Here is a 13,246-nt window from a genome sequence, read left to right as displayed (position 1 = left end):
GTCCTGCCAGGAGCCTGCTCCAGTGTGGGCTTCCCACGGGGTCACAGCCTCCTTCAGGTGTATCCACCTGCTCCAGTGTGGGGTCCTCCACAGGCTGCAGGTGGATATCTGCTCCACTGTTAACCTCTGTGAGCTGCAGGGGGACAGCCTGCCTCACCATGGCCTTCACCAGGGGCTGCAGGGGAATCTCTGCTCCGGTGCCTGGAGCACCTCCTCCTCGCCCTCCTTCTTCACTGACCTTGGTGTCTGCAGTTGTTCCTCTTGTGTATTCTCACTCTTCTCTCTGTCTGCAGTTGCTGTTGTGCAGCAACTTTTCCCTCTTCTTAAATATGTTATCACAGAGGCACTACCACCGTCGCTGATGGGCTCGGCCTTGGCCAGCGGTGGGTCCGTCTTGGAGCTGGCTGGCATTGGCTCTGTCGGACATGGGGGAAGCTTCTAGCAGCTTCTCACAGAAGCCACCCCTGTAGCCCCACCCGCTACCAAAACCTGGCCACACAAACCCAATACACAGCTTTATTTCCATTTGGTTCTGCATCAGTGTAGGTTATGACAACCAGCCAATATACAGCCAGTAGAAGCAGCATTTTGTATAGCAGACTCGGACTTGTTTATGCACATGACTTAAAAATATGGCCTAATTCTCCAGTGGAGTATCCCACTGAGTGGAGTACCCTTTAGTTTGTTGAAGTGAATGGTGTTTGGATTTGTGAAGATAGACTTTCTGAATCAGTGTGTTTTCTATAAATAGTAGATCATAAAGATGTTTTGCTGTTCATTGTGGTATCTTAGAAGTTGTTTATATAGAAGATTTTTGTTAGCTATAGAGTCAAATAGGAAATCCGAGTATACTCATTGTGTAAAGTACAAATGCAAAGCACATTTACTCTTGCATATGGAATCTTCAGTTTGGGGATATGCTAAAACTTGCATTGACATATTAAATTTAGATTTGGTAGGACTTGCGTTTTCCTTGTTTTGAGGAAGTGTATTTTAGTGCGGGATTTGTCATGTCTTTTCAACTGAGAAAACTGCCCTCAGATCAGCATCCATCTATGTGAAGAGGTATTTGAGTGAAATACTTAACTCTTTTGTTAGTTACTGCTGCTATAAAAGCAAAATTATTTCATCCGATCCTTACGTAGGAAAGGATAGAGAGAATGTCTCTGCTGGGCCTGTCTGCTGTAAGAGAGTGTCCTGGTTTCGGCAGGGATAGAGTTAATTTCCTTCCTAGTGGCTGGTACAGTGCTGTGGATTGGATTTAGGGTGAGAACAAAGTTGATAAGGCACCGATGTTTTAGTTGTTGCTAGGTAATGCTTACACTAGCCAAGGACTTTCTAGTTTTCCATGCTCTACTGACTGAGAAGGCTGGAGGTGCACAAGAAGCTGGGAGGGGGCACAGCCAAACTGGCCAAAGGGACATTCCATACCACGTGACATCATGCTCAGTACATAAACTGGGGGGAGCTGGCCGGGGGGGCCGCTGCTCGGGGACTGGCTGGGCATCGGTCGGCGGGTGGTGAGCAATTGTACTGTGCATCACTTGCTTTGTGTATTATTATTATTATCATTTTATTTCAATTATTAAACTGTTTTTATCTCAACCCACGAGTTTTTCTCACTTGTGCTTTTCCAATTCTCTCCCCCATCCCACCGGGGGGAGGGGGGGAGTGAGCGAGCGGCTGCGTGGTGCTCAGTTGCCAGCTGAGGTTAAACCATGACAGAGAGCAAAATACTGGTCAGCCTCCAGCATCAGCTGTCACATGCTGCTCAGCTGCCCGGAAGGCTTGTAGATGGATGGGTTTTGAACAGCCTGAAACTTGGGCAGTTTACAAATTGGTGATTTGTTCTTTTATGTGAAGGTCGTGCTGGACGTGTTTCCAAAGGGTATTGTTACAGGCTTGTACACAAGGACTTCTGGACAGACTTTATTCCAGAGAAGTCAGTACCTGAGATACTGGTAAGGCTTTTGGGGAACATTAAGAATTTTTTTAATGTTTTTAAATGTCTCATAGCAGAGACAATAAATAGAAGTTTTGCTTTACTTTTCCTGAAGACATTGTACGATTTGAATAGTTACTAATAACTGTAACACTGAATAGAATTCAAGTTGATAAATATTTGACAAAGACCATTCCACATAGTTTTCATCATAGGAGATGTATTATAGCAGTAAAATGGATGTGGATTAGAAATAAGCAATCTGTTAAAAATAAAAATGTCCTTAGTTACACAAAATTAATTTCAGGTTTTACTAAGTTAACTTTAATTTATTTTTCATATAAAACACTTTGTCACACTTCCCATGGGGGGAGTGTAACAATAACATTGTCTTCCCTTCAGCGTTGTCCATTGGGAACTACAGTCTTAAAAATAAAAATGCTCGATATGGGGGGACCAAAAGCCTTGCTGGCAACAGCTCTTTCTCCACCCAGTGTAGGTGACATTGAACGTACCATACTTCAGCTGAAAGAGGTGGGCATTCTTCTCTTGTTGTTAAAATCAAGGTAATAAAAATGTACTGTAAAAGTGTTTTTCTTGGTATTTAAGGTGGTAGTAGCCTTAATTGGAACCTGAAATAGCAACTGTGTCTAGAGAATCTTTTCTCACATTTGACTGTTGTTTGGTTACCGTCCTCTTCAGCATAATTTCTGCAGTTACTTCGTTAAAACAGGATTATAATTTAATCAGGGAATAATGATACTGTTTGTGAATTAGCATCTGTGGTGAGAAAGAATAGGAAAAAAGAGAACTTGAACTCTGTAAGTGAAATTGTTTATTAATAAGTAGCAAAATTGCACTATTACACCTTATGATGTATAAGGGTCAGCCTGAGGATCCCCTTCTGACCTGTACCAAGGAAGTTGGTGATTTTGCTTTTCAATTATGAAGTTGATATGGGGTAGAACATTCATTGCATTAAACTTTTTTCAAAGTGCATAAGAAATGGTATTTGTATCATTTGTAGCTTGCTTTTATAGTCAGTATATGTAGTAGAAGCTTTGGTTTCAACATACTAGGCTTTTAAAATTGATTTAAGAACTTCAACTTAATGACAGTTTTGATACTAATTGGTGTTGCTTTGAGGTAATTGCTTGCTTCTTGTCTTGTTTTCTTACAAACTGGTCTTATATTTACTTTGTCAACTTTTACAAGTGAATAAATTCTAATTTCTCTAGTTGGGAGCACTTACAACTTGTGTGCAAACAGAAGAAAATCCAGATGATGGTGAGATGACTTTCTTAGGAAGGGTATTGGCACACTTGCCAGTGGATCTGCATCTTGGAAAATTGATAGTCCTCGGGCATGTCTTCGGGTGCTTAGAAGAATGCCTTATTTTAGGTAACTGAAAGAAGAACATGTGAGAACATTTCTATAAAAACAAGTGATTTGCAGGTTTTAATTTTTATTTGTTTTTGTTGTAGCTGCAGCACTCTCTTTGCGGAATTTTTTTGCAGTACCTTTCAAACAGCATGTCGATGGATACAGGTATTACCCTAGATGTTTTACAACTTCCTGACTACGTTTGCGGGCAGAGGGCTAAGCTGACCACTAAATACAATTTTTCATGTCATGAGTCTAATTTTCTGTCAAAGTGCCAAGCAGTGCAAAAAGAAGCTTTTCCAGGGCAGCTGAGATACTGAAGTCTATTTCTATGTGAACTAATTAGTATTACAGAGCTAACTCATCTTTTTCTGAGTACAAGACCTGATTCTTCAGCTTTGCCTTTCTGATGTGAACATGTGGTAGTGTCTATTAAAATGTTTTTTTAAGATAATTAAAAAAAAAAAAAAATTCCTTGCTATCCTGCCCACAGAGTTTACCTTCAGCAAGGAGATGTGAATAAGAACAAATAATTACAATAAATATATTGACTTTGTTTATTAAAGTCTTGGAAGGTGTTAATAGTGTAGCATTCTGAGCTGTATAATACATTCAATATTTGAAAAAAAATATTGTTCATAATTCTTTTTGTTTGTATTGCCAGGAACAAACTGTTTTTTGCTGGAAATAGTAAGAGTGACTGTATTGCAATTGTGAATGCATTTAAGGTAAGTCTTTTTTCTGGCTTACCTTCCAGTGAAGTCTGATAGACTAAGACGGAGCTTCTCACCTTTTTAGGATCAGTGTAGCACTATGTGTTTTGAAGTTGGTAAAAACTACACATTCCTCCTAGCTACTTAGTGATACTTTTTGAAGGCTATGTTCTACTGTATAACACTACTAGTTCTGATGAGTTAATTTTTACCACTGTGAAGGAGCTGCACAAGTTTGCACCAAAGTAAGGTGGCAAGAAATGGGTAAAAATGGGTTGCAAGGCTCAGTGTCTGGGTACATTCCCTACTTTTCAGTCTCCTGTGGTTTTTGAGGTATTCGTTCTACTAAGCAGATGGAGAGCAGCACGAAGGGTGAAGAAAGAGAGTGAGAGCATGCTGCTTATCTCAGTCTTCGGCTTGCTAGAAGTAGGAGCAGATTTTGAACAAGATGGAAACCAGAGGCTCAGGTTCTCTTGACCTGCTGTGATCCTTTCAATAAAGGAGCTGTTTTACATGGGGAGGCAGATTCTTTCCAATCTGGGAAGGTTTACCTGTGTCATTCCAGCTACTATAAAATTGATGTCTCATTGCCTCCAACAGAACAAATGGTGGCTAACCGGTAAGCAGAATGAAGTTTCTGGAATTAATAGCTTGAGGTGCTGAACAAGTTCCTAACGTAGCATATCTGCTCTCTGTGTGCTACTGAGGATCCCACTGCAGCTGTTACAAATCTTGTTATCAAGATTGAAGTCTTCCGAACTGTAATACTTACTGGTACTGTGCCTTCTCATGCTTCTCTTGAAGGTCTGCTTGGTTTATTTTCCTGTGTCTTAATACTTTGTCTACATCTGTGCTGCTTCAAGACTTCTTTCTGAATTGTCTCTCAGCCTTTTTAGGAGGGAATGATAAAAGCCCTGTCATGGGCAGCAAGAAATTTGTATTTATTGCAGACCTGTGTCTTCCAAATTACAGATACCCAGAACATACAGCCTTCAGTGGTTCAGGAAAGTCTTTGATCATACTGAGTTCTGCTTCCTAATAAACCTTTTTTTTTTTTTTTTTAATACCAGTTTTTTGGGGCAAAATGTTCTTCATCAAACTTGGAGGTGTTTAAATACCTTTGAATTAAAATATGATTAATTTTTTTTAAAAAATACTATAAAGCATTTATTAATTTATCTAGACAGGTTTTCCAGAGTGTTCCTTATTTGTTCTGCAAAAAAGTCTCATCTTTCACCAGAGAGTAATCCTGTGGACAGTGTCCCATTTCAGCTCAATAAGAACAGATTTACCCAGGGACATTTTGTTGTTGCAAATACTGAGTGATATAAAATCACCGAACTGTTGTGGTGTGAACTTGCTTCAGTCTGCTAGCTAAGAAGTTACACTACAAGTGATAGCAGGTTGCCTCTTATCTGTACTGTTTTGCTGCAGGTCAGCTTATTATCTGTGTAGGCTTGCAGTGTTTGTAAACGCATGTTAGTATCAGCTTAAAGCAGGACTGAGGTGTTTGTCTCAGGCTGTGAATGTTAATAACCTGATGACTCTCTCCATCTGTTCCAAAATGACTGTAGCTTTCCTGCTACTGTACTTTTAGTGTAGGCAATCCACTGATGATCAGAGGAAATTCTGGTTTATCATAAATTCAATTTAGTCAGAGCTGAAAAATTTACAGCTTTTCTGTGGCATTTATCTCTCTATTGTAATAACCAAAAATAAAATGCCAGAGATGTGGTGATGATCCCTTTTAACCAAGGGCAGTTTGGGCTGGTAAATTCTAGCACAGAATGAGTTTGGTGTCCTTTCTCCAGACTTCATAGCTTTGACTCTGTAGTATTTTATTCTGTCCAAATGTGATTTTTCTGTACGCTTGGCTGTTTGGTAGCCCAGTACCATGGACAGAGGTCGATCTGTGCAGTTACAAGCGGAGCTGGTACAGCATAGGAAAGACTTCTGCTAGAGGAACTTCTTATTCAAAATCCATTGTTTTCTATTATGGATTGTCTGACATGTTCTGTAATCTGGAGACTCCAAAATCGTCAGCTGCGGATTTAATTTATTCCATTTTGTGTATGTTGGCCTCTTTTCACTTTGGTGAAAGCTGGCTTGTTTTTCTGTACTCTGGTGTCAGAATTTTATGAAGTACACAGGGGCACATATGCCACATGTACCCACTGATCCTGGGGCTCAAGCATCATCTATTCTGAATTCCCCTTATCCTGTTGTATACTGTATTTCCCTCATGTCCTGTTAATCTGAAGGTGATATTTCTATAAACCAGTACATTGTCCTGGAGAATAAACACAAACATTCAAAGAGAGGTTCCTGTGCAGTATCTCTATGTGTAAGTGATGTAAAAGCTTTGTTTTGAATGGCTGAGTATCAGAAAAGAACAGGGAAAGAACTTGTTTTCAAACTCCCAGGTTCAGATTAGATTTCTTCCAGGGTAGGCTGAAATTCTATGAATCATTAGCATGTTGTTTTTTTTTAAGCCCTTGCTTATGCAAAAGTTTCAGTGAATTAGAAAAGGTCAAAAGCTTTGGTAGTAGAAAGAGGAGAATCCTGGAAGTAAAGGCTAATCAGCTTGGTTTAAGTTATATGATTTAAAAAAGAGAGAGTTTTTAAAAGAAAAAATAATGTCAAATAAGCGGAGTTTATTTTCCTGACATATTATAAGGCTTGGCTATGGAAGTGGTGGATGTCAAAAGCATTATTTAAAATCAGTACATCAGAAGCCTCAATCAAGGTAGAGAAATGCTGTCTGGCTGTTCAACTATGCTAATAGTCAGTGTCCACAGTAAGCTGGAAAATTTACTATGAGGTGGCTTGCTATCAGACTAGAAGAAATGGATTCTGCAGGCATCTCTTAGATTTGCTGCCTAATAATGAAATTATTTTCATTAGTATCCTGGGTATGTTAATTTCTCTTCCAGCCCAGTTCTCTGACAAGGCATCCATGTCAGAATTGTATCTGAATCAGTTCACTTGCTTTTATAGAATCATAGAATCGTTAAGGTTGGAAGAGACCTCCAAGATCATCGAGTCCAACCGATGATCTGTCCCAAAGCAAGGAGAAAAGAAAGGTTCTGAAAGAAGCCTGCTTTATTACAGCATCAAATCAAAGCATCCAAGTTGTTCTATTTATTTATGAATGTTTGCATGTGCTTTAATACTCAGTCCATCTCCTCTCAGAAAACTAAGTGGATAGCCTGTTGTATGTTGCTGTGTTGTGGCTATTGTACCTCTCCCAACACAAATCAGGACTTACTCCTTTAAAGCCTTGGAATATAACATGCTCAGTCTGCTTTTGGAATGCACCAAGATCCGGAATCTCTAAGCTATATCCAGAAATTCAGTGACAAAAATGCTGTGTTTCCAATTTAGTTGCAGGAGCTGATGGCAGGTTTGAGGCAGTATGTGTAATTACAGTTCATCCAATAGTGCTTAAACTCCTTTTCAGTCTGTAGATGTGGCATTGCATGCCATAACCTCTAAGCTGACTTGAAGGCAGAATAGTTGTCTCCTACAGCAATTCTTGTTCCTTAGTGTGTCATGGTACAACATTTGTAACCCTGCTATGCTTTCAGCCCTCCAGTAATGCATTCTTAGAATTACATTTTGCAGCCACACCACTTTGTGTGCTCACATATAAGCAAAGGAAGACCCAGAGTTCTTGCCCACGCTCAACAAAATAGGGTAAGACTAGTCATAAGAGTGAGAAGTATTTATATCTGCTTAGGAACCAACCAAGCAAGCATCATATTAGACTAGAATCATTAAATAATGGAAGCTGGAAAGGACCTCAGGAGGTCTGTAGTCCAGTCTCCTGCTCAGAGCAGGTTCGGCCATGAGGTCAGTCAAGGTTACTCAGGGTTTTATAGACAAGATCCTCAACAACCTGATCTAGGTTGGCCCTGCTGTGTGGGATTTTGGAACAATTAATCTGAAGAAGTCTCTTCCAACCTAAATTACTGTGATTCAGATTTCCTTATACTCTTTTGTGCTTAAATATTTGTAGTCTGTGTTAGCCCAAGGGCATCAATGTTTTTTGAATTGGTGTTAAAACACTATCTTCAGTATCGGTATGGAAAAAACTTCATGGTTTTAAATGTCACATTAATAATTATTACTAAAGTACTACAGTTTGTGGCTGAATACTATACCACTTCTTTCTTAGGCATGGCAGGCCTGCAGACAAAAAGGGGAGCTGAGACATCCCAAGGTTAGTTAAACTTTACTTCTTCTCTTCTATTCAAGGTCAGTGACTTCAGTGCTGGAGTATTTTATATTATTAGTAAGGAATTTTTGCTAGCAGTCCTCCTTTATAATAGCTACGAATTTTTGTAAGTAAATAGAAGCATAGGCTTTGAGAGAACATGAGTGTTTGAATCCAGTGCTGAGTATTTGAAGGCAATCCCTTATGTAGTCCTTTTCACAGATGGATCAACAGTGGCCAGAGGGTTTGAAATCCAAGCTGAAAAGGGAAATTGAGCTGTAGTTGAAAGAAATGTTTTTAATACGCATAAATGTCTCTTTTATTTTTTTCAAAGAAACACACAAATCTTCCTCCCCCCCCCCAAAAAAAAACCCCGAAGGATGGAAGATCTTTATGTGCATCAGTCACAAAAAACCGTAGTATGCACACAGTAACTGCCTCCAGTCTTTCTTTTGTGTGCATAAGATAAAACCTTTTTTATTTCTGCTTCTTTCAGAGCATAATATGCTTTATGAACACCAGCGCATAACATACACTGAGTTATAATGAGTAGCCAAGATGGCCAGAATCTGTATGATGAAGTTATGCATCCAGATAAAGAAGTTCTGGTTTTTTGGAAGAAGTGTCCATATTAAAGTAGATTCTGTAGTAGCAACACAGAGGAGTTGGACTTGCGGGTTTATATGAAAAATTTAGATGACCCACAGGTGTACTGCTGGTAACCAAAGTATAGTTTATTAGTCAAATATATAATTGTCTTATATTTTCATACATGTCACAATACTCGATTGATATGGATGTGAAGAAAACTGTGAAATGAGATCAAATTCTTCCATTGCTGTATATAACTATTATTTGTGCCTACACAGAAGAATATGAGAGAAAGCTTACTAGCGGTAGAAGAAGCAAGTTTCTAAAAAATTTGCATTTACATTTTTCACTTTCTTTTCCAGGAAGAGCTTGAGTGGGGTAGATCAAATTGTATTCATATCAAGAAGGTCAGAGAGGTAATGTGAAATAGATAATCATTTTTATAAGCAGAAGGACTTACTTTCCTTATTTTCGACAAATGTTAAGATCTTTGATAAGCCTACTGTATTATGTATCTATCTATATATTTTTTCTTTAAATAAACTGTGAATTTTTAGGTTTTGTTTCTTTGGGGGAGGAGAGATGGTACTATTTAAAGCCGCTGGAGAATATCGGGACTCCAAGTACAATTTAAGACCCATCAGACAGAAGCTTTATTAACTATGATCATAGCGAGCAAACATTCGGGCAGCATTTCCTCCTCTGCTCCTCTCTTTTTCTCTCAAGTGGTTGTAGAGACCCCATTTATATACGGTTTCAAAGAAAGGAAAGAGGTGAGGAAAATCATTGTAATGTTAACAAAGCCAGGTGTGCATTCTTGTGAAGAATGGACTTCAGATAATCATTTATATGTTAATAAGGCCAAGTACCCATGCCTGGGAGGGATGGACTCTTTAAGTAGCTTGTTAACTGCCATGATTGACCCTGTGGAGAGATGGGTCTTGGTGGAGCCTGTAGGAGTGGCACATCCAGTATTGTCTTAGCTCAGAAGTGGGGGTTGGAAACAGTCAGACTGCTAGCTTTTAGACGAAAGGGATTTTTCTTTCCTTAGGATAAATGAAGTGGTGTTAAATTATTAACTGTTTAACATATTTGTAAAATTTTTAAGAGGCCTCCAGTATTATTTGCTAATTCTATAGGTCCCTCAGATACACTGGTTGTGATGTGACTGCTGTCTGTTGTTACATAAGTTTTGTCTTACAGTTAGGATAATTTTAAGCAAATACAGTTATGTAATGAGGACTGGACTTGAACATTGGTGAGGCTTTGTTGCTAACATTACTGCAGCAATTAATGAAAACTCTGCATCACAAAGGGCTTCAAGTTTAATGTGATATGTTGAGAGGGGAAATAAGTAAAACTCCTGAATAACTAATTGGCAGAGCATGGCCTTGCCCATTAGTCCAGCGGGTCATATCTTTGGCATGAGCAATGTAGGGCCTGCGTTCAAAAAGCACGGGGGGGGGAAAAAAGCTTTTCATAGTAAGCAACCATCGGGATAAGAAATGCCAGTAGTTTTTTAGCTTGTATATCTGAAAACAAGGAAAAAAAGATGAGAAAAAAGCAAATTGTGTAAAACTGGAGAGCTGAAGGATCAGCCTTATATGATAGCCTCCTGGACAGTTGGTGTTCTCTTGGCCCAATTTCAGATAATTCAAGAAGAGGTTGTGCATGACATAATAGTTTAGGAGTTTAGAATGGACACCTACACTAACACTTAAGAAGATTTGGGGGTTTTTATTTGCCACACTTTCAGATACTGATTTTATAATTTCTTGTGTGGAAGTGGATTTGCAGAATGGAGGCAGCCACACAGTCTGGTTTCTGATTATGGTAGTTGTCCTATGAAGAAAATAACAGGACTTTCAGTATCCTAAAACTGCCAGCAGCAGAGAGGAAAATGTAGATACGAAGCAGTTGAGCATACTGTACTTTTCTACATTGGCTCCAAAATCAGTTGGGACAATGAAGGCAATCACTGTGTGGTTGGAGGACCAGTGGCTGCTTATGGAAGCTTCTTAGAAATGCTTAGCATTGAAAGCTTAACAGAGCATGTTCTGTAGGGCATAAGTTTGATTTCACTTAGTCATCACAGTTGTCTGCTGAACTGAGGGTGCAGCATGTGTGGTCACTGCTAGAGTTAGGTGCAGAAGTCCAGGTTGGTGTTAGCATGTTTTTTACCTTTTAAGATAGAAACCCAAAATTATTTAAATGGAGAATCAGTGTATCATCTTGTAAAAGGTTATTTCAGTTCTTTTTCTAATTTTGTTCTATATCATATATTCATAATATGCTTTGCGACTACAAAATTCTACTTTATAAAGAGATGTCACAAACTGCTTGAGTTGCAGTACTGAAATTATTTTTTTAAGTAGAGATGCTAAGCAGTATATTAGGTGAAATGCATACTAGTGTCACTTAAAAAGGAAAGGGAGTTTGCCCACTTATTTGGACTTCTACTAACAGATTTTCTTTTAATTTGTGGATGGTTTTGATCTGTTTAATATGTAACTTAGAATTCAAATTTCAGGTGGCAGAGTTATTTTACAACTTGAAAAAGCGTGTCAGAGCATTTAACATGTGTGTTAATGCTCAACCATCAGCTATGGATCAGGAATGTGTATACAAACAACGCTTCATTTTGCAGGTAATGCTTTATTGCCTCTTCAGGGGAGAGCCATTATTTACAAAATTTGTAACTGGATTTTTATATACTAGTACTGCTGAACTACTATTACACCCATGTTTCAAAATTCTCTGTAGATTTTGATATTGCAGGTGAAAAAAAAAGTAATTCTTTTTGACAATTCAGAAAGACAACTAATGTTACTTTTAATGGTTCAGAATTCACCCTAAGTTGGTCCTCTGGCTGTCCCTTCACTTCTGACGGTTCATCAAAATAAAGCCAAGTCATACTGAGATGAATGAAACTATGTATCTAGACTAATCTTTGTAAAAGTCATAAAAATACTCTAAAGAAGGATAGTTTGTGTTGGAAGGCTAAGAACTAACAGTTATGAAAACTATGTTTTCACTTGTTTTGAGTGCTCTATTTGGACCACCACTGGCTTGGTTAGTTATGGGGGTGGGGGGAAATTAGATGTCTTTCAGCTATTGTAACTTTGTCAAATTTCCAATTAAATGTCTTATTTGGACTGATTAGTAGTGATTTTATTTTCACAGACCTATTTGTCATTTCAGTGGCAATTGGTTTAACTGTGTAAGCAGTGAACTTTTCAGAGCTGAATTGTTAAATACTGTAAGATGTAACATGAAAACTGAACAAGTTTCATGTAGCTATTTTATGTGAATTTATTTAAAATTGAGGGTCATCTTGATATCAGGGCTAACAATTATACTTTTCATAGGGCAAGATTGCATACAAAAATATTAAAATGTTGTAAAATTGTTCCAGAAGTTGAACTCTTTTCATGAAAGTATGTTTTTAAGGATTTGCATGAGTTAATGTTTAGTCCGAAATGACAGTAATTCCTGGAAAGAGACAGCAAAAAAAAAAAAAATCTTCCTATGAAGATCTGTCAGTAGCTCTTTACATTGCTAGTGTATCTCTTTTCAAGAAACTGAATTAATCTGCTGTGTTTTACAAAACATTCTCTTGATTTCAGGTTGTAATAGCTGGTGCTTTCTATCCAAACTACTTTACTTTTGGAAAATGTGACGAAGAATTTGCTGTGAGAGACCTTGCTGGCAAAGATCCAAAAACCACTGTAATGGTATGTAAGAAGGTGAATGACTTAATAAAGAATCAAATAATAAAAATATGTAGTGTTTGGGCGGTATTTTCAAGTTTTGTTCTGTCTTGGGCAAGGACAGAAATAATTATCTACTCTGATCCTCACTTGGTAAGTTGTCTTCTCTCCCATCTTCCTTTCTTCCAATATAATAAACATTGTGTGGATGTGCAATTCTAGAAGAATTCTCACTGAGAACTGCCCCATTGCATTTGATTGCTAGTCTTGCACAGGCAAACAACTTTCATAAAACTAATGAAAGATTTGAAAAATAGAACAGAACTATCAACGGTACCTTTTAGTGACTATTTATGAAATGTGTTGTTGCAACTTTAATGTTACTCTTTTGTAATCTCCTACTTGATAGCGCATGGCATACATGCTTGTTGCTTTAAGGTTACTCAGGTATTGCACTCTGCTTTCTTTTTATCTTCTTTTAGAAATATTTTTTATCTGATTGAATAAGTGCAAGTTTGAAATGGCTGTGTTGATTTTTGCAAGATGGTACATAATCTAAACTAGGAAAATGTTTGGTGTATCAGAACTAGATATAACACTGTAAAATAACTATGACCTGTGCTTAAAGAAAACAAACCTACAAACCAGTGAGCCTCAAAGAATAGACTTGTATTGGAACAAGAGAAAATAG

At 38.1% G+C, this 13,246-nt stretch overlaps 1 protein-coding gene across 1 annotated transcript in view; it reads left to right on the top strand.

The window, feature by feature from the left end:
• TDRD9 (tudor domain containing 9) overlaps window positions 1-13,246 on the top strand; it is a 68,024-nt gene that overhangs the window by 35,335 nt on the left and 19,443 nt on the right. The window contains exons 14-22 of the mRNA XM_009328344.1: window positions 1,864-1,961; window positions 2,345-2,476; window positions 3,181-3,343; window positions 3,427-3,490; window positions 3,990-4,053; window positions 8,216-8,260; window positions 9,208-9,261; window positions 11,376-11,492; window positions 12,472-12,579. Of these exons, the coding sequence (XP_009326619.1) occupies window positions 1,864-1,961; window positions 2,345-2,476; window positions 3,181-3,343; window positions 3,427-3,490; window positions 3,990-4,053; window positions 8,216-8,260; window positions 9,208-9,261; window positions 11,376-11,492; window positions 12,472-12,579 (845 nt within the window). The remainder of the gene's footprint in view (window positions 1-1,863; window positions 1,962-2,344; window positions 2,477-3,180; window positions 3,344-3,426; window positions 3,491-3,989; window positions 4,054-8,215; window positions 8,261-9,207; window positions 9,262-11,375; window positions 11,493-12,471; window positions 12,580-13,246) is intronic.

The sequence above is a fragment of the Pygoscelis adeliae genome, unplaced genomic scaffold (assembly GCF_000699105.1).
Source record: "Pygoscelis adeliae isolate BGI_AS28 unplaced genomic scaffold, ASM69910v1 Scaffold130, whole genome shotgun sequence".
In the NCBI taxonomy this organism is placed as follows: domain Eukaryota; kingdom Metazoa; phylum Chordata; class Aves; order Sphenisciformes; family Spheniscidae; genus Pygoscelis; species Pygoscelis adeliae.
Note: the sequence above shows the minus strand (reverse complement) of the source record. Positions and strands in the feature narration are given on the sequence as shown.